The 23,812-nt window shown below is 39.0% G+C and overlaps 1 protein-coding gene across 4 annotated transcripts in view; it reads right to left on the bottom strand.

The window, feature by feature from the left end:
* The window catches only part of fhit (fragile histidine triad diadenosine triphosphatase), a 251,569-nt gene that overhangs the window by 31,245 nt on the left and 196,512 nt on the right, over positions 1-23,812 (bottom strand). For all 4 annotated transcript variants that reach the window (XM_060858129.1, XM_060858131.1, XM_060858132.1 and 1 more), the window contains 3 exons: positions 18,962-19,107; positions 14,597-14,626; positions 4,203-4,271 (listed from right to left, as the gene is read on the bottom strand). In XM_060858129.1, the coding sequence (XP_060714112.1) occupies positions 4,203-4,271; positions 14,597-14,626; positions 18,962-19,107 (245 nt within the window). The remainder of the gene's footprint in view (positions 1-4,202; positions 4,272-14,596; positions 14,627-18,961; positions 19,108-23,812) is intronic.

Here is a 23,812-nt window from a genome sequence, read left to right as displayed (position 1 = left end):
GAGGGGGGAGCGACACAGGAAAGAAAAAATAGATAGATAGATAGATAGATAGATAGATAGATAGATAGATAGATAGATAGATAGATAGATAGATAGATAGGTAGGTACAGTAGGTAGGTAGGTAGGTACAGTAGGTAGGTAGGTCGGTGGATGTATGGATGGATGGATGGATGGATGGATGGATGGATGGATAGATAGATAGATAGATAGATAGATAGATAGATAGATAGATAGATAGATAGATAGATAGATAGAGGCATAAATCTAACTGTCAGAATAATTCCAGCTCAGGTTAGTGGACACACTGGTTAGCTCATTAGTTAAAGGGAATCAAAATCGATTGTCTCCCTTGTACAGCTATTAGTGTGCAGATCGTTCTTCAGTGGTCTGTGTAACTATTAACATCATGTTCATGCCCTACTAACACGCCAGGCCCCGTAACCCAATCTATCTCCTCGTTTTTCTACATTTATAAGCAATAAATTGGTTTTAAATGAGAGTTGTTGTGTTTTATAGCTCAGAGGCGGTAATGAGAGGTGCTATTGAAGACATTCTGAGGGGCAGAAAAAACTCAGTAATGCCACACTTTGTATGATTATCACCATTCTCTCTTGAAAACGAGTGTCTCTTTCCTTTTAAACACATCAGCAGCCATATTGGCTAATAGCCAGTTAGTGCATTAGGGACAATAAGCCAGGACTTGGAGTAATAAGAGACAAATACAAAGCGTTAATTGCTGACATTGTTCCTACGCTTGAACGCTTGAGTCGCTCAAGGCTTTTCACAGCGCCGGTGTCATCCTTTAACGCACATACTCTCCTTGACGTATTAAATTACTGTCAAAGAAAAAGACAGAAAAAACGCTGCTCTTTTCTATTCCATTAGTCATCTTCTGGAGCTTTAATCAAAAGGTAAAAGTTTTTTTCTTTTTTCCTCCTCAATTCAAAGAATGAGCCATAAGAAAAGAAAAAGCAACACAAAACAAGCCCCGATATACACAATGACAGCTGCTTTTTCGTCAAGGTGACATGGCAAAGAAAATTGGAAATGCCATCTTCTACATTGGAGCGGGGCAATAGCACAAAAGCTACAGCTAAAGCCAGTGTGTTTCAGAGAGACGCTGTCAGCCACTTTATGACCGCGCTGCACCGAATGTCACATCGTCTAAGCGAAGTGACAAAGAAAATGCCAGCCGCGAGGCCGCCGCCTAACGCTCTGAGGATAAACAGCCTCCAAGTGACAGACGGATCAGCCACTGAAGAGATGAGGCCTGTGATCGGGGCGGTTCGGGACGCTGGTGGGCCGAGAGAGACAGATCGAGGGAGGGAGAAAGCGTGAGGCTGCACGTTTGAGAAGGAGACAAAGAGAGACGTCGGCAGGCAGAGCTGGAGGTGAGAGAGGGCCAAGAGAAAGACAAAGAAATGGAGAAAGGCTCACTGACAGCCAGAGACAATGGGAGAGAAGAAGAATATAAACAAAGAACAAAGAATATCTGAGGGAAAGAAAAGTCAGAGAGAGAGAGAGAGAGAGAGAGAGAGTGTATGTAAGGACGTAAGGGAAAATGTCAGGCGAATTTCTCTCGAATTATTATTTTTCATTTCAGTCATTTCCCGAACACCAGCAGCTCATGAGCACTGGAGACTCTGGTGACGCACGATGACCTTAATAACGACAACCTCAAACAAAATGACAGAAAGAGGTTATCACTCTTGAGTTACGCTACAGGATAGAGGCTGAAATATCATACATTTTTTTCAAATGACCAACAATATACTGTACACTAATCCAGGATCCAGCAGGAGCATTAGCTGTTTGTTTTGAGTTTGTACTACTCACCAAAGTGCTCCAGAAGCACTGATATTAAGCAAGGTTGCCAGATTGCAGCATAATATCCAGGCAAACTAAAGCTGTACTGTATGTGAAAAAGAAAGTCACCATGGTCACCCACTCACCCTCTATCTTTCTAACTTACTCACCCACCCTCTCACTGATTCACCGATTCGCTCACTCACTCTCTCACTGATTCATTCACCCACTCACCCTCTCACTTACTCACTCACTCACTCACTCACTCACTCACTCACTCACCCCCTCTCACTGATTCACTCACCCACTCACCCTCTAACTCACTTACTCACTCACTCACCCTTTCACTGATTCACCGATTCACTCACTCACTCACTCACTCACTAATTTACTCACTGATTCACTCACTCACTCACTAACCCCACTTTCACTGATTCACTCACTCACTCACCCCCCTTTCACTGATTCACTCACTCACTCACCCTCTCTCACTGATTCATTCACCCTCTCACCCTCTCACTCACTCACTCACTCCCTCTCACTGATTCACTCACCCACTCACACTCTAACTCACTTACTCATTCACTCACCCTTTCACTGATTCACCGATTCACTTACTCACTCACTCATTCACTAATTTACTCACTGATTCACTCACTCACTCACTCACTCACCCCCCTTTCACTGATTCACTCACTCATTCACTCAAGCCCGTTTCACTGATTCACTCACTCACTCACTCACTCACTCACTCACTCACTCACTCACTCACCCCCCTTTCACTGATTCACTCACTCATTCACTCACCCCCCCTTTCACTCACTCACTCACTCACTCACTCACCCCCTCTCACTGATTCACTCACTCACTCACTCACTCACTCACCCCCCTTTCACTGATTCACTCACCCCCCCTTTCACTCACTCACTCACTCACTCACTCACTCACTCACCCCCTCTCACTCACTCACTCACTCACTCACCAAGCTCTTATTTTCCCAGAAAAATACAAACACACACAAAGGGTAATGGAGCATACAGAGTGTATGATATAACCATTTGTATTTCATCTTCTAGTGATCCAGATTAACCCCTCATTTATTTTTTGTGTGTATTATGTATAGCTTTTAAGAAACAAACCCAAAAAAAAAAACTGCTACATTCATCCACACAGAGTAAGTTTCTGAAGGCTACTTCACCTCAACACCACTCACGAGGCCTTCAAATAAAAATGATTAGACCTTCTGGCTCCGGTTCTGTGCCTCCACACATCAGTTTCAACACATACAAGAAAAAAGACAGGAAACGATAGAACTGCAGCTCGCTCTGGTCATTGTTTTAACGGGCAACAGCTATCAGAACACTTCTATCGCTTAAAGGTGCGAGTACATGACGTTTAGCACCATGACACGAGGCACAAAGACCTTTAAGCAATTATTTATAGACATATAAAAACCATTTCTCCAACAAACCAAGCATATTTATTTTATTCTCTTTTTTTTTCCCCAGAAGCACAATACGATATTAATAAACGCAGGCTGCTTTCTATTCCGAGCGGCCATTAGAATATCCTGTAGTGGCTGTTATTTATTTATTCGCTCTGGTAGCGATGATTGCACTTTTAAAATGTCACAGTCTTACAAATGGGGAAAAAAGCATGAAGAATATCCACTGGTTATAAAGACCAGATAGCTCTAAAAACCCTGAAGGTTTTTCTGCACAGGCTTTGTCATTGTGATACATTCGCAAATATCTCAAGCAGCAGTCTGCAATAAGCGGTGAAAAGTGGTGCTGAGGCAACCTGCTGTATTTACAGCTAGCCTGAGGACACGAACACACACACTGTATCTGAGCATCGATGATGTTTAGATGTTTCTTCTTGCTTGCGTGACCCGGATTAGTATTTATGAGAAAAAAAGAAACACTCACTTACTTAATGCCATTAAGCATAACATGAAAATACCTCAAGCTTGTGTTAACCAAAGGCGTATTTATATTTCATGCATTTAACCAAAAACTCCTAAGCCATTTTAGTCACGTTAGATGTTATTTATTAATATCAAATGGGTTATAATTTCCATTAGACTTGACCTTGAGACCCACAGATTTAGTGTGTAGTACTGGTTTAAGTTTGGAATTAAACCTTGAGTCGAATCTTTGTAAGCTTATGAGGCTGTAATAGCGTCTTTCTACCAGAGGGGTCTCTATTTCCCACAAATCCCAGAAATGCTACATCCAGCAGCTTTAATCTCCATGTTAAACAATGATGCTTAATTAACAGAGTAAATCAGGACTGTCAAGCAGCTTGGGTATTTATCTAATTCTCTATCAAACAGAATAAAATTCTGACTTTGAAACTTTTCCCAAATCCTGGAATAAAAGTAAATCATCAGTCACCTCATCGTAGATGCTGTCGTTCCTCTCGAAGTCTCCAGGCTTCCTCGGCAGCACGTGGACGTGCACATGCTACAAGTACAAAAACAGAAAGAGCATTCATTACAAGCACTTCTCTCAGCCACGCTCTACCAAGCACGATATCTGCACAGATACAATACTTAATTAATTCGCAATCTGGCACGGGGACTGTGCTGATTTTGCTAAGGCAAATATGTATTTCTCTCTGCTCACAAGATGGGTATAGTAAATTCCTCCAAGCTTACGTCTGATAAACCTCGGAGATTTGCACGTGTGTGTGTTTTTTTTTTCCTTTTAAACTTAAATTGACTTTGTCAGACGTCCTTTGCAGCTCCCCACCGCAATATGCTGTCACAAACTCGACCATCTGTACCGGTGGTTTGTGAAACTCCGCTCTCCTTGGGTGCACATTAGTCAAGGTTTTTCCTTTCTCTCTCTCTCTCTCTCTCTCTCTCTCTCTCTCTCTCTCTCTGTTTTGCTACACAACTGGCTCTGTTTTTTTTTTGTGTGTTTTTTTTTTTTAATTAAACAAAACCGTCTTGTGTTTATTGAATTATTTAAAAATGGAGTGGTTATTTTTGTGCTCCTTTTTTTTCTCCCTCAACTTCATTTTCTCACTTCAAATGAAAGTAGGAACAGGAAAAGGGCATCCGCAGGGGTGCGTATAAATCAACCGTTCCTGGTACAATTGCAATCAGTGATAGTTTGCAATTAACCACAAAAAAAAAAAAAAGAACACATCCGTGACTACGAAGAATGGCAGAGTAATAAAAAAAAATGCTGATATCAGGAATCAGATAAATATCATGACTATAGTTTTTATGACTCAGCAGCGCTTGAAAATTATTCTCAATGTTGCTATAATTATTTTTTTTCTACGGCAACAACTAAATGACATGGACTTGTTTACCATCATCCATCCACCCATCATCCATCCATCCATCCATTTTCTGTAGCACTTCTCCCCCACAGGGTCACAGGGATCCCAGAGTCAATCCCAGACTACTTGGGAAACAAAGCAGGTGACAGCATGGATGGGGGAATGACAGACACACACATTCACACCCGTTCACACACTACAGACAATCTAGAAATCTCTGAACCAGAGGAGAAATCTGGAGAGGAAACCCTTTGCCAAAGGAGAATGTTCAAACTCCGCCCACAAAGAGCAGAGGTGGGAATCAAATACCCTAACTCCAGAGGGGTGGGATTCTGATTTCCAGACACACCTCAATGTTCATAGCTCAATGTAACTTTAAACGGATAAAAAAGTCTGTTAATCTATAAGAAGACTAAAAACAGATCAGGACGTTCTTTTTTTTGGGCTTCATCACCATGCCATGGTTGAATATTTTCCTGTAACAGCGCACACCATGTGTCATAAAAGTCCAGTGTCACTGATGGACAGAGAGGATGCTGGGACATTTTGGTTCGAGTTGTCAAATTCTAACTCGCTGAAATAATTAGAGTTTTTGGACACTTTTTTCTCCAAATAATCAGTGGACACATCAGGAGTCCATCATAAATCTAAGCAAATAATATCCACCATGTATCACCAGAGCTCCTCGTCATGCCATCCTGCACCCGTCCGGGGTGTAATAACCACACCGCTGGGCTTTTTATTCATTTTTCATTAGTCTGCTTTGATAAACAACGCATGGCTCTGGCAAATAACTGTTTATAAATCTTACAAACAACATAACATGTTTGCAGGCATCTGCCTTGTTGCCATGTGGTAATGAGACCATTTGCATAATGACTGTATTATTAAATTTGTCTACCTTGAGGAAATGTTGAAGGAAAAATACAGAGAGCAGCTTTTGTTTAGGAGGAAGTCATTTGATAATGGACTTAGAAAAGCTGGAAACTTTGGGCTAAAGGCTAACAGGCTGCATCCAAGGCTAAATACAGCCTCGTGTAGACCTGAGCTTAAACAAGACCCTGAAACTGTGTGTGTGTGTGTGTGTGTGTGAGTGTGTGTGAGTGTGATGTCATCTCGATTCCTGCATAGTTTTATGATCAGCTCATGTATCCGACCTTTCCCATTCTACCTGGATGCAAAGAAAGTGCTCAGTTCCTCATTTTTAATTTTATCAGCATGACTCAGACTCAAAAAAAAATAAAAAGCCAGGAGCTGAGGAAAGGTCAGGTGTTTAACGTGCGTCACGGTACGATTTGCATGTGTTTCGAGGAGTCAAGCTTTCCCTGCGCGTCTGAAGTTTGTCGTGTGACACTGTAGTTTGTTATGTATCATAATAATATAGTTTGTTGTGCTATACTGTTGTTTATTGTGTAACACTATAATAGAGTTTGTCATACGATACTGTAGCTTGTTGTGTAACACTATAATAGAGTTTGTCATACGATACTGTAGCTTGTTGTGTAACACTATAATAGAGTTTGTCGTACGATACTGTAGTTTGTTGTGTATCACAATAATATAGTTTGTTGTGCTATACTGTAGTTTATTGTGTAACACTATAATAGAGTTTGTCGTGTTACACTGTAGTTTGTTGTGTATCACAATAATATAGTTTGTAGTACAAGACTGTAGCTTGTTGTGTAACACAATACTAGAGTTTGTCGTGTGACACTGTAGTTTGTTATGTATCACAATAATATAGTTTGTTGTGCTATACTGTAGTTTATTGTGTAACACTATAATAGAGTTTGTCGTACAATACTGTAGTTTGTTGTGTATTACAATAATATAGTTTGTTGTGCTATACTGTAGATTGTTGTGTATCACAATAATATAGTTCGTTGTGCTATACTGTCGTTTATTGTGTAACACTATAATAGAGTTTGTCGTACGATACTGTAGTTTGTTGTGTATCACAATAATATAGTTCGTTGTGCTATACTGTAGTTTATTGTGTAACACTATAATAGAGTTTGTCGTACAATACTGTAGTTTGTTGTGTATTACAATAATATAGTTCGTTGTATGTTGTGTATCACAATAATATAGTTCGTTGTGCTATACTGTAGTTTATTGTGTAACACTATAATAGAGTTTGTCGTACAATACTGTAGTTTGTTGTGTATTACAATAATATAGTTTGTTGTGCTATACTGTAGATTGTTGTGTATCACAATAATATAGTTCGTTGTGCTATACTGTCGTTTATTGTGTAACACTATAATAGAGTTTGTCGTACGATACTGTAGTTTGTTGTGTATCACAATAATATAGTTCGTTGTGCTATACTGTAGTTTATTGTGTAACACTATAATAGAGTTTGTCGTACAATACTGTAGTTTGTTGTGTATTACAATAATATAGTTTGTTGTGCTATACTGTAGATTGTTGTGTATCACAATAATATAGTTCGTTGTGCTATACTGTCGTTTATTGTGTAACACTATAATAGAGTTTGTCGTACGATACTGTAGTTTGTTGTGTATCACAATAATATAGTTCGTTGTGCTATACTGTAGTTTATTGTGTAACACTATAATAGAGTTTGTCGTACAATACTGTAGTTTGTTGTGTATCACAATAATATAGTTCGTTGTGCTATACTGTCGTTTGTCTTGTAACACTTATTGTTTGTCGTGCTATACTCTATAATACAGTTTGTTGTGTAATATAATTTATTGTGTGTATAATTCATCAGTTCACACATGGAATTAAAAGGATTCAAATAAAAGCACATGCCCTACATGTGAAAACATGTAAAAACAAAAACAATGAAAATCAATATGTCATGTAAATAATATCATCTACAAATAAACAAATCATGTAAATCATGACCCTGTACAAATTAGCATATGATAAATCATGTAACAAATGAAACCAGTAAAGAAATTAAACAACTACACATTCACAGGTCAAAATTTAATCTTACAAAAAATAAATGTACAACATGTTAAAAGTTTAACAAAATGAAAAGGAGTAAAGAAAAAAAAAGTTAGAAGGCAAAAATCTATTATTATTTTTTTTATCACATATGGAGAAATTAGCCAATTTTTTTTAATGCTAAGAAATGTGTGTTAAAAAAGCACCTAAAAAAACAAAAATCAGGTGCGAAAGATGAAAATGTGAAAAAATAAAAACCTAAAAAATCGTGTGTAAAAAGACAATTAAAAGAATCATGTGTGGAGGGAAAAATGTGATTTTCACATATCATTCATTGAATATGGTGCAATTTGTATTTAAACAATTCATTTATTTTCGACTTTAGAAATTTTTTCTGTTTTTTTTTTTTATTTCGTAAAAAATAAAAAAAATAAAAAGCATGCAGCTTATTTTTAAGAGTTTACAGTGAGTCCAAAATTTCAGACAGAAATAATATAATAATCCCCATGTGATCTGCTTTGTGAAACTTTTCTCTGAAGGTCTTCATGTTCGTGTTTATGTGTTTTTTTATTTCTCCTCCTGTTAAGTGAAGCACTGACTTTATTACATTATATAATCCTACATGACATGAATTGCCCAGAGGCTTCGATAATTCAGTAATTCATGTAATTGTCCTTCAGTAAAATCGTCTCTAACTTCCGAGGTCCTGTGACAAAAAGGGTGCGATGTGAAAGTAGATCCTCTCAACGTAAAAGGTTTGTAAAGTTCCTAATTAAAACAGATGCCTATTAATTATCTCCTGACTCCGGACAAATGAGCAAAATCGCTGCTGTGCCATTTATACTGTTTAGGTTCAATGTATTCAGACAGCCAGACAAATGTACTTTGTCATGAACAGCTGTGCTCTTATCAACACGGGGGGATGACGACACAAAAAAAAAAAAAAAAAAAAGAGATATTTAAAAAAAATTATATATCTAAATTTTTTTGCATTTATTTATTTCTTTCTTTTTCCTCCAGAAGCTTCCAGCAAGCGAGGTTTTTGAAAGTGGTGCGTAATTTACCAAGAGATTCATCTTGCTTTGTGGTTTGATGGGGACCATTTTACTTCACGCTGCTTAGCATATGCTACGAATTGCTCTTTGTGCAAAACACACGCAAACGGATGCGAGGACCGACGCGCCATCGCTGCAGAACTAATATTTACGTGGCCTCTGGTGAGATCTGCCAGTCACGCGCACGACGCACGCCTCACGCCTCGATCGAGCGGGCTAATTGCACGATGATTAATTTAGATCTGATTTATTTCGTGTGCTCAATTTTCTTTTAAACATAATGGCAACACCGGGTATCCCAGCGCAAGAAACGCAGGCTAATTAATTTTCATCTGATTTGTTTGGAGCGCTTGATTTTCATTTAAACATAATGGCAACGATGGATAGCACAGCTCAGGGTTTATTTTATTTTATTTATAGTAAAATATATTCTGACAAGGGCAGATTAAAAAAAATAAATTCTAGCAACGATGCTGTATGGATGAGATTAACAAAACGAAAGTCGCCGATGGAAAGAAACGTTCTTATCTAAAACGTACGGTCAGTATAGAAAAGACATCACGTTTATCAGGAAGTGGATCAATTAAATAGACCAAGCAGACATTAAACAGGGTTTAGCTAAAGGACCAAGTCAAGTACTCTTTACTAGATATGTACATCCAGCGCTAGGAGCGTTAATGATGTTAATTAGAGTGTGCTTGAACGAGTACCACTCCAAACATCACGTAAATAATCCGTTACATCCCTGGAAGAGGAAGCAGGAGAACACGTGAACGTCTGCTTCTTCCGCACGTAAAGATAAATATGTTATGGATCCATTATGAACAGAGGGCCATTGATCTGACTACTCCATATACACACAAATGGGTTAGGTTGGCAATGATGTATATATTCAGGCATTTTTTTAATGTACTCCAGACCATCCTGCTCTAGAAGCAAGATAAATGACCCTCCTAAGGAAGACAAATGACTAAAATTCCTGCGTCGTTCCAGCGCTTTCTTTCTGTTAGACGGAGAATCGAGGAAACCCAATTTTACCATATGAATACTTAGAACACTCTTCAGTCCTCATGTAGCTTCAGGCTGGGAAGTTAGTGAGGAAAAAAAAAAAGCATTCATTTCTATAGAGTGTGTCGTCTTTTTTTCTTTTTATTCAATCACGCCCTCTTTTTTTAAACTCCCAGCACCTGATCGCAATAACACAAACGGTGACAAACGGCACGAGTGCACTTAACGTAGCAGGTGTGCAACGTGCACCAGATAATCTGTTTTCATAAAAGGACTGGGCAGGAGAGTAAGTCCATGAAAATGAGTTTATAAAATATGGAGATTACTCTACTTGCTTACTTAAGAAGCACCAAGACCGTTAACTCCAAAAGATGGCCGTCATCTCACGGAGAAAAGATCGAAACATATAACGCAAAATTGCATCAGGTCCGTCGAATTATTCTGCAGGACACGCTGCATGTTTCTCAGGCCTGGGTTCATCCGTCGGAGTGGAAAATTTCATCTGAAATCTATTTCAATTTAACCTTGTTTGTATTGACAACCTATATCATCTCATGCCACACTCGCAGCAGCTGAGAAATTGGCCGTCGCTAAATTGGCAATAAAAATAAAGATTAAAAGGAGGTCCAGCAGAGGTGGGTTTTTTAGAGATCGTCTTCTGGCTTCTGAAAACGGCATAACTGTGTTTATTAATAATTCACGTTTATTTATTTTTTTTTTTTATTAACACCATTTCATCTGCCCAGACAGCAGATGGATCGTCTCATGGAACGGTTAACTCCTCAAACGCCACCCAACAAACTCCGGGCGCAAACTTCTGACCGTGCCGCAAAAACGTCCAGGCTAACCAATAAGTCAAAACTCCATTTTAGGACACCACAGCCATTAGAGGTGGTGATTGAGTATGCGGGGTTCGGCAGCATGGAGGAACTCGTGCCTTGCTGTTAATGCTATGACCGCAGGGCTGTTTTTCTCTACCGGGGAAGACTGATGCTACCAGCATGCACTGTGGGGCTAATGAATACGAAGGAGACGAGACAAGAGGGAGCAAAAGCAACATTAACAACGGTGGCAAAAAAATTGAATAAAAAAAAAACCTCTGAAAACCAAGTTAAGCAGTACATTTTTGTTTGTCTTTGTTTTGTTTTGCGTTCTCTTACAATTCCTTTGCCTTCTCGGCTACATTGTGAATATAAAGAGATTCCTAACTAGGCTTATTGTTGCTAAATTAGCAAAAACAAACACATACACAATATCACGTGAGAGAATTGCAAAAGATAATAAATCAGATACAGAAAGTATTGATTCAAATGCAGTAAGTACTGAATGAAATAGAGTAGCTACTGAATTGAATCCAGATGGCAGTGAATCAAATGCAGTTACTACTGAATCAAATGAAGAAATGTAGCTGCTTCTAAATCGAATGAAGAAGGTACTGATCCGAATACAGAAGGTACTCAATCAAATGCAGTTGGTACTGAATCAAATATAGAAGGTACTGAATTGAATAAAGAAGGTTCTGAAATGAATACAGAAGTTACTTAATCAAATGTACTGTAGAAGGTACTGAATTGAATGAAGAAAGTACTGAACCAAATGTGGCTGCTACTAAACTGAATAAAGAAGGTACTGAACCAAATACATAAGGGACTCAATCAAATGCAGTAGGTACTGAATCAAATGTAGAAGGTACTGAATTGAACAAAGAATGTTCTGAAATGAATACAGAAGGTACTGAATCAAATGTACAGTAGAAGGTACTGAACCAAAAATGTGGCTGCTACTAAACTGAATAAAGAAGGTACTGAACCAAATACATAAGGGACTCAATCAAATGCAGTAGGTACTGAATCAAATGTAGAAGGTACTGAATTGAATAAAGAAGGTACTAAAAACATACAGTATCTAAATATAAATGTATAATGTACTTAATCAAATGCAGTAGCAATTGACACCATATGCAATTTTGGATGCAGCTCAGGTCACTTAGTGTAGGTCCAGAGGGTATTTAAAAAAAATATGACTGCTTTGTCACAGGTAACTCAAATGGTACAAATCGAATCCATTTGTCATCGAATAATGAACATTTATATAAAGATGATACAGCTATGACCAATCACATCCACACTTATGATGCATGCAGCATTTCTGCATCTTTTTCATTATCTAAAGGAACTGCTTTCTGTCTGAAGAGGCCACTGGGGCTTATTTCGAAGGCCTCCTGATTGTAAAGGCTTTGACGCTACAATCTCATCGCTTAGGAACAAAGAGCACACAAAAACGTAACGCAAAGAAAAAGGTGCTGCTGGAATACCTCGTAATCCGATCAGGCCACATTTAGTGAAGGATTTTACCGGATCCTATGTGGATTTAACTCATTTACAGGGAAAGTCACTTTGAATCTTATGCCTTCAGAGACATGAATTGGAAGCTTGTAGCTCCCCCCCACACACAAATTTCCCTCTAAAAAAAGAAGCTCAATGTTATGCTCTTTATGTAATAGTGCAGATATTTAGTTTCGGATTTGACGAGATGGAAATGGCAGATCCTGTGGCCGCGGGTCTGATTAGAGTCATTGGGATTATGGGGCCTCCTCTGGGTTCCCTGGCTTTACAACTTCTCTTCGAATTACACCATTAACATTTCAATATTACTCCCCACTTCAGGCTACAGGCAGTTCTCTCCCCACGACTGCTATAAATGTATAATTAATAAACTTCCATATGCAGTAAAAATGGGTATGTGCACATTAGGGACAACACTGTTAATGCCATTTAATAAGAAAATTAGCACCAGGAAGTGTAAGAACGGTGGAAAATAGAGAAATTTCCTCAACATATTCAGTGAACTTGGATTTTGGGTGTTGTGAGTAATTGCTACAATGCTAATCCTATGACTATAAAAGATAAAAAAAAACATTACATTATTAAAAATGCAATTACCCTCCATTCATAATGAAAATTAATCTAGCAACCTACATAAACATTAGGAAAAATCATCAAGAAATAATCAACCTGATGACCCAAGAATGCTTCAGTGACCCAGGATGCTGTGGTTCATTTCCATTTTAAACGTCACCCACTACCTTCCTGGCGAGTTACAGTGCGAACCTAACACAGATGATCAGCCTAATTAAACTCAGAATATTAACACCTATGTGTCAACTCTGTAGGGCAAATTCAATACATACTGAACCGAATGCAACAGATACTGAATCGATTGCAGGAGGTATAAAATTAAATGCAGTAAGTGCTGAATCAAATGCAACAGATACTGAATCAAATGCAGTAGTTGGTAAGTAAGTGGTAAACTGAACACAGTAGATTCTGAATCAAATGCAATACGTACTGAATCAAATGCAGTATGTAATGACTGGAATGCAGTTGTTAGTGAATCGAATGCTGAAGGTACTGAATTAAATGCAGAAGGTACTGAATCGAATGCAGAATGTACTGAATCAAATGCATTGGGTACTGAATCGATTGCAGAAGGTATAAAATTGAATGCACTAAGTGCTGAATCAAATGCAGCAGATACTGAATCAAATGCAGTAAGTGGTAAACTGAACACAGTAGATACTGAATCAAATGTACTGAATTGAATGCATTAGGTACTGAATCAAATGCAGAAGGTACTGAATCGAATGCAGAAGGTTATTACAGTGCCATGAAATCACAAAATATATGACATGGACATATTTTGATGTCATATTAACAATAGCTACAGTATTAGAGCAAAGCAGACATCAAATGGTGTTTTGTGACAATATAAAGTGGAACCACAGCATCAACACAGAATCACTAACACTAACGCTGCTCCAGATGCTAGCTAAACAAGCAAAATGTCTACAGACAGCGCTAGCTCAATGCAATTCTATTATATCTGTATAACACTTTTAACAACGGATGTTGTCATAAAGCAGTTTTACTGGAATATATTAATTCATTATATATATTTTACATTTAAACTCATAACTAATGAGCAAGCCAGAGGTGATGGCGGCAAGGAAAAACACCCTGAGACCTACTCACTGCAAGTTCTCAAACACTGATTCATTTCCTTCATTTAAAATCATTTTAATGCTATAAAAAAGACATGAAGACATGGTGATGCTATTCACAGTCACGCTTTGAACTGGGAAAACATAAACAGAGCTAAACAACATGCCCCAGATGATGATGTAGGATAACTCTAACCCTAGTATTGTATTCCTGAGACAACAAATGAAAATGCAACTTTTACAATTTGTAACAGAGCAACCAGGAAGGAGTATGAAATAATGTGAGCCTCTAGCAAAGACTTTCATCCTAAAACTCTTCCTGTTTCAGTCTGTCATTCTAACCTTCACCCATATAGACATAGACAAAGCATTTTAAAAGAACTCCATAAAAAATTTACGCACTCCACGGATTTGGGTCCCGCCAAATGAAAAACAATGATTATTTAATACAAGCTAAGCATCAGTGAGAACTCATGATAAATTTAAAAGAAGCGCATTATTATGGCTTTACCTTCACCGTCTGTCCGGCCTCGGGTCCGTCCTGTTGGGAACAGAAGAAGATAATTAGGAATGGTTTGGAATTCGAAATGGAAGTATCCTGTTCAATAATTCAGCAGCATTTTAATTTCAAATGAATCGTGTCACCGCTGTGGCACCTCATGAATTTTGAAGTGAGGTTTTACTGTTCGGTCTATTTCACACATATTTGACAATCAAGAGATTGTCACAAGTTCTGGAAAAGTTGTGAGGACATTTAGGAGTTGTAGGAATTGAGGAGCTGTGAAACGGATTTGTGATTTATCCTGAAATGTGGATAAATCGTGAATACAATTGGTAAAGATCTCCCTAAATATCGGAGTTGGTGCCGATTTTGCATAGAAAAAAAAAAGACATTTTAATTTTCATGAAAAGAAACAAACTCATTGAGTGACAGCTGGGTTTAAAACTGGGTGACACACTTCTCTTCTAGTGCATACAGATTATTAAGGTACATGAATCCTGTGCCTTAATAGAATATTAACAGAAGATTAAAACCTCACTCACTCACTCACTCACTCACTCATTTTCTACCGCTTATCCGAACTACCTCGGGTCACAGGGAGCCTGTGCCTATCTCAGGCGTCATCGGGCATCAAGGCAGGATGGACGGAGTGCCAACCCATCGCAGGGCACACACACACACTCTCATTCACTCACGCAATCACACACTACGGACAATTTTCCAGAGATGCCAATCAACCTACTGTGCATGTCTTTGGACCGGAGGAGGAAACCGGAGTACCCGGAGGAAACCCCCAAGGCACGGGGAGAACATGCAAACTCCACACACACAAGGCGGAGGCGGGAATCGAACCCCCAACCCTGGAGGTGTGAGGCGAACGTGCTAACCACTAAGCCACCGTGCCCCCCATATTAAAACCTCATACTATTAAAATGAATGGTTCACTGGGTTCATATATGGAACCCTAAAACGTTTCTTTATGTACAAGGATAATTAAAGGGTTCATTAAACAAAAAACAATGGGTAAGATGGTTCTTTATCATTTTTATTTTATTGTTAGAAAAGAAATATATTTCAAAAAAACATTGTTATTTGAAGAAATGTATACGTTTGATTAAACAATTCCGCAATTTAACTATTGTTCTTTTCTTCATACCTTCACCTGATTTCACCTTCCTCATTCTTTGAAATATTGCATAACTTTAAAATGAAAGTTTAAATTCAATGCTCTCCAAGGGTTCTATATACTGTAGAACCTTTTTTTTTTTTGAGAAAAGGTTCACATGTTTATATAGAACCTCAAGGACTGCATTGATCTCAGTCAGTATCGTGTGTACTGTGAAAAACATGGTTTCAGGATCATTTATATATTTCTTCAAGGGTTCTTCAGATGGTTATGAGTTTAAAAGTTCCTCCACAGAGTTCCAGAGGGTTTAAACCTTTTTCTAAAAGTAGACTCAGTTGGTAAACAGTTTTATCTAAGCCAACCTTCTCTAATTTTAAGCAAGCATGTATTCTTAAGAAGGAAAAGTTTTGTATATCATATACACTTTAAGGTTTTATGGTTTCCATCATGGGAAATAAGGAGCTCTGCTTTAGAAGAAGTCTAAGAACCATTAACTATTAAGAACCCTTGAGGAACCTTTCTTCAAAGAATCTAACGCTGCACTTTAATAAAATATATGTCTAGGATCCTTAAGGGTTGTTTGGTTGGTCCTTTGATGGAGTTCTTAAAGGTTCTGTGTAGAACCCTGGAACTAACAGAAATAGAAAACCTCTGGCGAGTGTAAAAAAGTCCAATTAAGTGTATTTTGGAAAGCTCACCAAAGGGCTCTGATATTTCATGCTGCAGGGACTCTTAAAACTCATCCATCTTTAAAGCCCTTTGGTTTGTTATGCTGTGGAAACTCATAATAGTTCCAGGTAGAACTCTAAAACAAACAGAAGTCTTTGGAAAGTTATTCAAAGTATCCTTGAGGATCCTTTTTTGAAGATTGTAGAGCTGTAATTAATTGTAGAAAAGTTCCATTAACCAGCCTTAAGGGCTCTTCAGTTTTTCACTGTGGAGGAACTCTTAAAGATTCAATACAGATCAAGTGGAAAGCCACAGACCATTTAGTGAGCTACAGACTAAACCCCGAAGGAGTTCAGAGCTACATGTTAATTAAAACTGTGCTATCACCAACCACCCTTACAGATTATTTCAATTGTCCCCTTGGAAGTTAGAACCTTCACACAAATAGGAGTAGAAACCTGTGAAACCATTAGATGAACTTCATGTGTTGAGTTGAGTTCTTCTATTGAGGAACATTATGGTTCCTGTAGAACCCTAGAATAAATACAAACCCCTTTAACCCTTAGGGAACCAATTTTCTAAGAGTGTAGAGGTGTACTTTCATAAAAGAAAACATTCCATCAGCCCCCTTACTGTAGGTGCTCTTTGGGTTGGCCATATGGGGGAACTCTTAAAGGTTCCATGCAGAACCCTAGAACCTTTTTTCTAAGAGTGTAAATCTCGACTGTTCTTCAATAAAAAGAACTCTCCTCAACCCCCTTACAGGCTATTAGGGTTTTCCATATGGGGAACTCGTAAAGGTTCCATGCAGAACCTTAGAATAAACATAAGCCCTTTAGCCAACTAGCCAAAAAACCCCTGAGGAGCTGTACTGTACTTCTAATAAATAGAAACATTCCTTCATTCACCTAAACGGTTGTTTGGTTTGTTCATCTTGGGAAACTTTTAAAGGTTCTGTGTAGAACCCTAAAACAAATAGAAATCCTTTTCTGAAGAACAAACAATTTAAGATGTAGAGCTCACAAATCACAATATAACCTTATCCACAGGGTTGGGATGTAAATCCACAGGGTCACAATAAACACGTTTGTTTCTTTTCATTTCCCAGACCTTTTTTTTGTCGTTTTCACAAGAAAATTAAAGAACTCCAGCAAGGAAACTTTTATTTTTTTATTTTTATTTTTTTTTTTTAAATTGGGAACTGTGGGTACCATGAAGCCTGGGACAATCTGCAGAAAGCAGACACATCTAATCTCCAATCTCGTCGTACTGCCTTTGAGTGAAGGTATATTGATTATAGCCTTTCGTCAGATAAGTGAAATGATTTTCTTTTGTCAGGCAGCGTAGCACAGCGAGAGAGAAACCATCTGGAATTAGCATAAATATCAAAGGTTATGCAAAATGAAGGTACTATCTCTGTCTGTCGGTCTCTCTCTCTGTCTCTCTCTCTGTCTCTCTCCGACACACTCGTGAATATATTATTCCAGCAGGTGGTATTCTCCTGTTAGTTCTCCATGCATGTGAAATAACTAAGACTTTATTTTAAGAATGCCTTTAAGAACAGAAAGACGGATGTAAAAGAACAATAGACAGTGGAAATGGATTATAATGACATGTAGTTGTTATGTTCCTTTAACAATACTTTGCTAAAGGTGTTCGTGCGAATGCTTTTTTTTTCCCCATGGTAACAGAATCCATTAGTTAGACCATTATCAGTGATGGATTCTCAGTTGTGGAGTAAAAAAGATAAGTGAAATGAAGAATAAAAATGTGGTTCCATAATGGCAATAAGTGTAGAAAAAAGGAAGGGGGCTCATATATTTTATGTAACTGGACATATTATGTAATGGGCTTGAAAAAAATAATACAGTTTAGACAAATCAGGAGGCTGAAGCCTATGTAAGAGAGCTCGAGGCACAATATATAGGGGCCTTAATGCACAAGGAGAACATGGAAACTCCACCCGCACAGTCAGAGCCATCAGTAGAATCAAACCACTAAGCCACCCTTGACCCCTAGAATATTCACAATTACTCACTCACTCACTCACTCATTTTCTGCCGCTTATCCGAACTACCTCGGGTCACGGGGAGCCTGTGCCTGGGCATCAAGACAGGATACACCCTGGACGGAGTGCCAACCCATCACAGGGCACACACACCCTCTCATTCACTCACACAATCACACACTACGGACAATTTTCCAGAGATGCCAATCAACCTACCATGCATGTCTTTGGACCGGGGGAGGAAACCGGAGTACCCGGAGGAAACCCCCGAGGCACGGGGAGAACATGCAAACTCCACACACACAAGGCGGAGGCGGGAATCGAACCCCCAACCCTGGAGGTGTGAGGCAAACGTGCTAACCACTAAGCCACCGTGCCCCCCCATTCACAATTAATTTCCTCTTAAATAAATCAAATGGAAAAGAATTAGACTTCACTTGGATATCATAAAGTCTCTACACCAAATCCAATTTTTAATTTAAACCATATATTCTACTATTTTCACACTTTCTTGATTGTGAGACTAGGGTTAAGGTTAGTTTTAGAGCAAGTGTGTGAGGGAAATATTTACCTGGATGGCGATAGTCAAGGAGGAGGCACTGAAGTGTTTCTCCACGGCGTTGGCCACCCTCTGAGCGGTGCAGAACAAATCCGCCACTTCATCAGGCCGCAAGTCACGGAAACGCTCGACCGGCCTTAAGGGACACACTAACACATCTACAGGAGCGGTCGGTCAAGGAAAAACTCCACATCCTCAAATTTCACATTTGGTGTGGAGAAAGATGCTTTAATTTAGTGTGAAATTTGGGTTTGAAGTAATTCCAATTTTCAGTTAACTCTTCGAAAAGATTTTTTTTTCTGGCAAAAAAACTGTGTCATGATTTTAATTCGTTTTTTAAAAGAATAATTATAATATTTAAACCAGAAATGCTTTAGTTAAAATGATTATACTTTCAATGTGACCTCATCAACTTTTGATCAGAAAATATTACTTGGAAATTTGTAAAGAAATAAACAGGACCAGAAAACACTTTTCATTTTTGTATGATTTTCAGGAAATTTAGATGAACTTCATGAACTTCCAGCTCAGAAAACAACAAAGATGTTGTGATGTAATAATACACATTTACATCATCATTTAGAAGACGCCCTTATCCAGAGCGACTTACATTTTTCTATATATATATATATTTTTAATTTATACAACTGAGCAATTGAGGGTTAAGTGCCTTGCTCAAGGGCCCAGCAGCGGCAGCCTGGTAGACATAGAATTTGAACTCACAACCTTCTGATTGTTAATCCACCACCTTAACCACTAGGCTACCACATCCCAAACATTACACCATTACATACTTTAACACTTAACTGATCCTTAACATCAATTAAACTAAAACAAGCTCTTAAAGTGTTCAGGAAATCCTGTAAAGCAGTGTTGCTAACTTTTTTTGTTTCACTACATTTTCACAGTTTTGTGTTTTGACGACGCATCTTAAGTTCTTTATTCTCGCAAAGTAATTTAATCGTTATCCTGCTGCTAAAGTGTGAAACAGCAATTCATGTTGTCCGCGTTGTTGTAAACCAGAGCTGCCCAAATCTTTCTTATTCTGAGCCAGATGGAGAAACAGACTGTCTATAATCATAAACATGAGGCAATAAATAAGGTTTAATTGCTAGTGTTACATTGGCTTTTAATTTAAATAAAAAAATTAATAGTTGAGTTTTAACCATTTTCTGCTGTTGTCTGTAATAGAGCTGTGTAAATGAAGATTTTATAGATTCCGTTCCACAGTTTATTCCATCATTACGGAAATAGATTCTTGGCTAACTTTCCTCTGAACTTAGGAATAATATTCATATTGCTAGCATGTCCAAGAATCTTCAGCCTTGCCAATAGCTTGATAACTTGAATATAAGCTTTTAGAATTAACACTGTTAATAATGAAGACTTGAACCTTCTCTTGTTTACGTTTGTAAACTGAAAGAAGAAACTAAAAGGAAATCTGAACCGCTTATTGTTCTGGATTGGTTTAGAATAGAAGACACACACCAAAATGAAACAGATGCACAGTAAAGGACAAACTATTAGAATATCGGTGGCTCCGAGAAGAAATACGGACTGGCCGATCCTGACAAGCATTACCACTCAGGAAAGAAAGCTAGAAAGCTACAAGATTTAGCACACGTTTTAAATCTGTTTAAAATGAAGGAGCTACTGTATGAGAATCACGTGGAGTCCCGTTCTTCATTGACAAGAGCAAAATTTGATGTGGTCTTCTGCTTTTGTAGTTCACCAACCTCATGATTCACTGTACTATGCCTTCCGAGATGCTTTTTTTGCTCACCGTGCTCATAAAGTGTGATTATTATCATATTTATATTTATTATTTTAGCCTTCCTGTCAATGGCGGAAGTTAGGAAACCTGAAACATCATTTCAAATTCATTTATTTGTATAGTGCTTTTAACAATGGACATTGTTAAAACAGGAGTTTTACAGGAAAGGGAATGAGTTATACCAGAAAAACAGAAGAGTCACAGTGTCAGTTGTGTGTTCAAATAAACCTGATCAGATGGATCAGTAACGCTGAGCGCTAGCACATATGAACGGGAGCGTTTACAATTTTTCTCTCACTCACTCATCTTCTACCGCTTATCCGAACTATCTCGGGTCACGGGGAGCCTGTGCCTATCTCAGGAGTCATCGGGCATCAAGGCAGGATACACCCTGGACGGAGTGCCAACCCATCACAGGGCACACAAGGAATATAAAAATGTAGAATAAAAATGACCAAATTTATTCAAAATTATCCCCCACATTTATCCCTAATGAGCAAGCCTGAGGCGGCAGTGGCAAGGAAAAACTCCCTGAGATATAAAAAACAAACCTTGAGAAGAACCAGCCTTAGAAAGGAACCCAACCTCATTTGGGATGACGCCGGACATTCATTCATTCATTCATCTTCTACCGCTTATCCGAACTACCTCGGGTCACAGGGAGCCTGTCATTGGGTCTCAGGCGTCATTGGGCATCAAGGCAGGATACATCCTGGACGGAGTGCCAACCCATCACAGGGCACACACACACACTCTCATTCACTCACGCAATCACACACTAGGGACAATATTCCAGAGATGCCAATCAACCTACCATGCATGTCTTTGGACCGGGGGAGGAGACCGGAGTACCCGGAGGAAACCCCCGAGGCACGGGGAGAACATGCAAACTCCACACACACAAGGCGGAGACGGGAATCGAACCCCCAACCCTGGAGGTGTGAGGCGAACGTGCTAACCACTAAGCCACCGTGCCCCCCACTTTTTGAGTTCATTTATTAAATTAACACTAGTTCCTTTCTGCTGAGGTCTTAGGACGTTCTGTGATGAAGACCTGAGCATAAAGTTGACTGAAACAACAAAAGTTCAAAGACGTCCGCAAGTGGTTCTACTGTATCCACGGCAGTACTATGGGTCATGGGCTGTCCACGTGGAGCCATCCCCAGCAGCAGTGTGCACCACCATATGACGAAACTCCAACCAGAAGTATGGCATCAGGATATATCAAACATTAGAGTAGTTTCATACATATTTATATCATGCACGGTTTCTTGCCTGTTCTGATGCTTTGGTAACCCAGTGAAAAAGTTCCAGGAAAAGATATATTCTTTATACTTTCACTTTATGACTTTAATTTCATATTGAAAGGCCACAGTATGTGAGTGCACAAACATGAGAAGGTGTCTGGGTGATTCTAACTGCCCCTGCAGGTCATTTAGGGTCCACCAGCCTCACTTTATTTCCTCTCGCAGCCTAACCAGTCTAATGTGTCTCACCTCGATATACTGAATAACACAGAAACAGAAAGGTCAGGAAGCATACAGTACTCTTCGCTTCAAAAACAGCTTGAAAATCCACTGGCCTTCAAGTAATCAAGATTTTTAGCAATTTGGAGCAACGAGGCACTTATAAGTGAAAAGGGAAGGAAAAGATGCTTCAAATGCCTTACAGGTCTTTAGAGATACGAAATCTACTACACTGTGAATTCTGAGGAGAGAACATTCTACAGTATGTGATTACCAAAACACCGCAATCGTCTCATGCTTGCAAATTCGTACCTTTTGTATGAATTGACAAGTTTGGTTCAGTTTATGGACGTTGATCGCATTCTGTCCTTTTCTATGGACATTTTACTTTTCAATATAGAAATTGAGCAAATCTCAATGGCCTTGTCTTCATTCATTCAGTTTGAGCTCTTTGTGTTGTGAGAAGATTCATGCGTGTTCGGTGTAACCGAATATATTTGATTCGACTACGCGAGTATTTTAAAAAGATTATTATGACATACAATGACTGAATGAAAAGCATCGCAGAATGGACAAAAAAAATATCAGGCAACCTTTTTTCCAGCTTTCGATGATACGGTTTTGTGACCTGGTCCTTCAGTGACACGAGCGAAAAAGAAGGAGGTGATCCTCTGCTCTTGTAGCTCATCTACCTCAAGGTTAAGTGGACTGTCTTTTGAGATGCTTTTCAGCTCACCGTGTCAGTCTTCTTCTTCTTCTTTCGGCTTTTCCCTTCAGGGGTCGCCATAGCGAATCATCTCTCTCCACCTATCCCTGTCTTCTGCATCCTCAACACTTGCACCTACTAGCTTCATATCCTCATTACAGGGAGTGCAGAATTATTAGGCAAATGAGTATTTTGACCACATCATCCTCTTTATGCATGTTGTCTTACTCCAAGCTGTATAGGCTCGAAAGCCTACAACCAATTAAGCATATTAGGTGATGTGCATCTCTGTAATGAGAAGGGGTGTGGTCTAATGACATCTACACCCTATATCAGGTGTGCATAATTATTAGGCAACTTCCTTTCCTTTGGCAAAATGGGTCAAAAGAAGGACTTGACAGGCTCCGAAAAGTCAAAAATAGTGAGATATCTTGCAGAGGGATGCAGCACTCTTAAAATTGCCAAGCTTCTGAAGCGTGATCATCGAACAATCAAGCGTTTCATTCAAAATAGTCAACAGGGTCGCAAGAAGCGTGTGGAAAAACCAAGGCGCAAAATAACTGCCCATGAACTGAGAAAAGTCAAGCGTGCAGCTGCCAAGATGCCACTTGCCACCAGTTTTGCCATATTTCAGAGCTGCAACATCACTGGAGTGCCCAAAAGCACAAGGTGTGCAATACTCAGAGACATGGCCAAGGTAAGAAAGGCTGAAAAACGACCACCACTGAACAAGACACACAAGCTGAAACGTCAAGACTGGGCCAAGAAATATCTGAAGACTGATTTTTCTAAGGTTTTATGGACTGATGAAATGAGAGTGAGTCTTGATGGGCCAGATGGATGGGCTCGTGGCTGGATCGGTAAAGGGCAGAGAGCTCCAGTCCGACTGAGACGCCAGCAAGGTGGAGGTGGAGTAC

The sequence above is a fragment of the Tachysurus vachellii genome, chromosome 22, assembly GCF_030014155.1.
Source record: "Tachysurus vachellii isolate PV-2020 chromosome 22, HZAU_Pvac_v1, whole genome shotgun sequence".
NCBI classification, from domain to species: Eukaryota; Metazoa; Chordata; class Actinopteri; order Siluriformes; family Bagridae; genus Tachysurus; species Tachysurus vachellii.
Note: the sequence above shows the minus strand (reverse complement) of the source record. Positions and strands in the feature narration are given on the sequence as shown.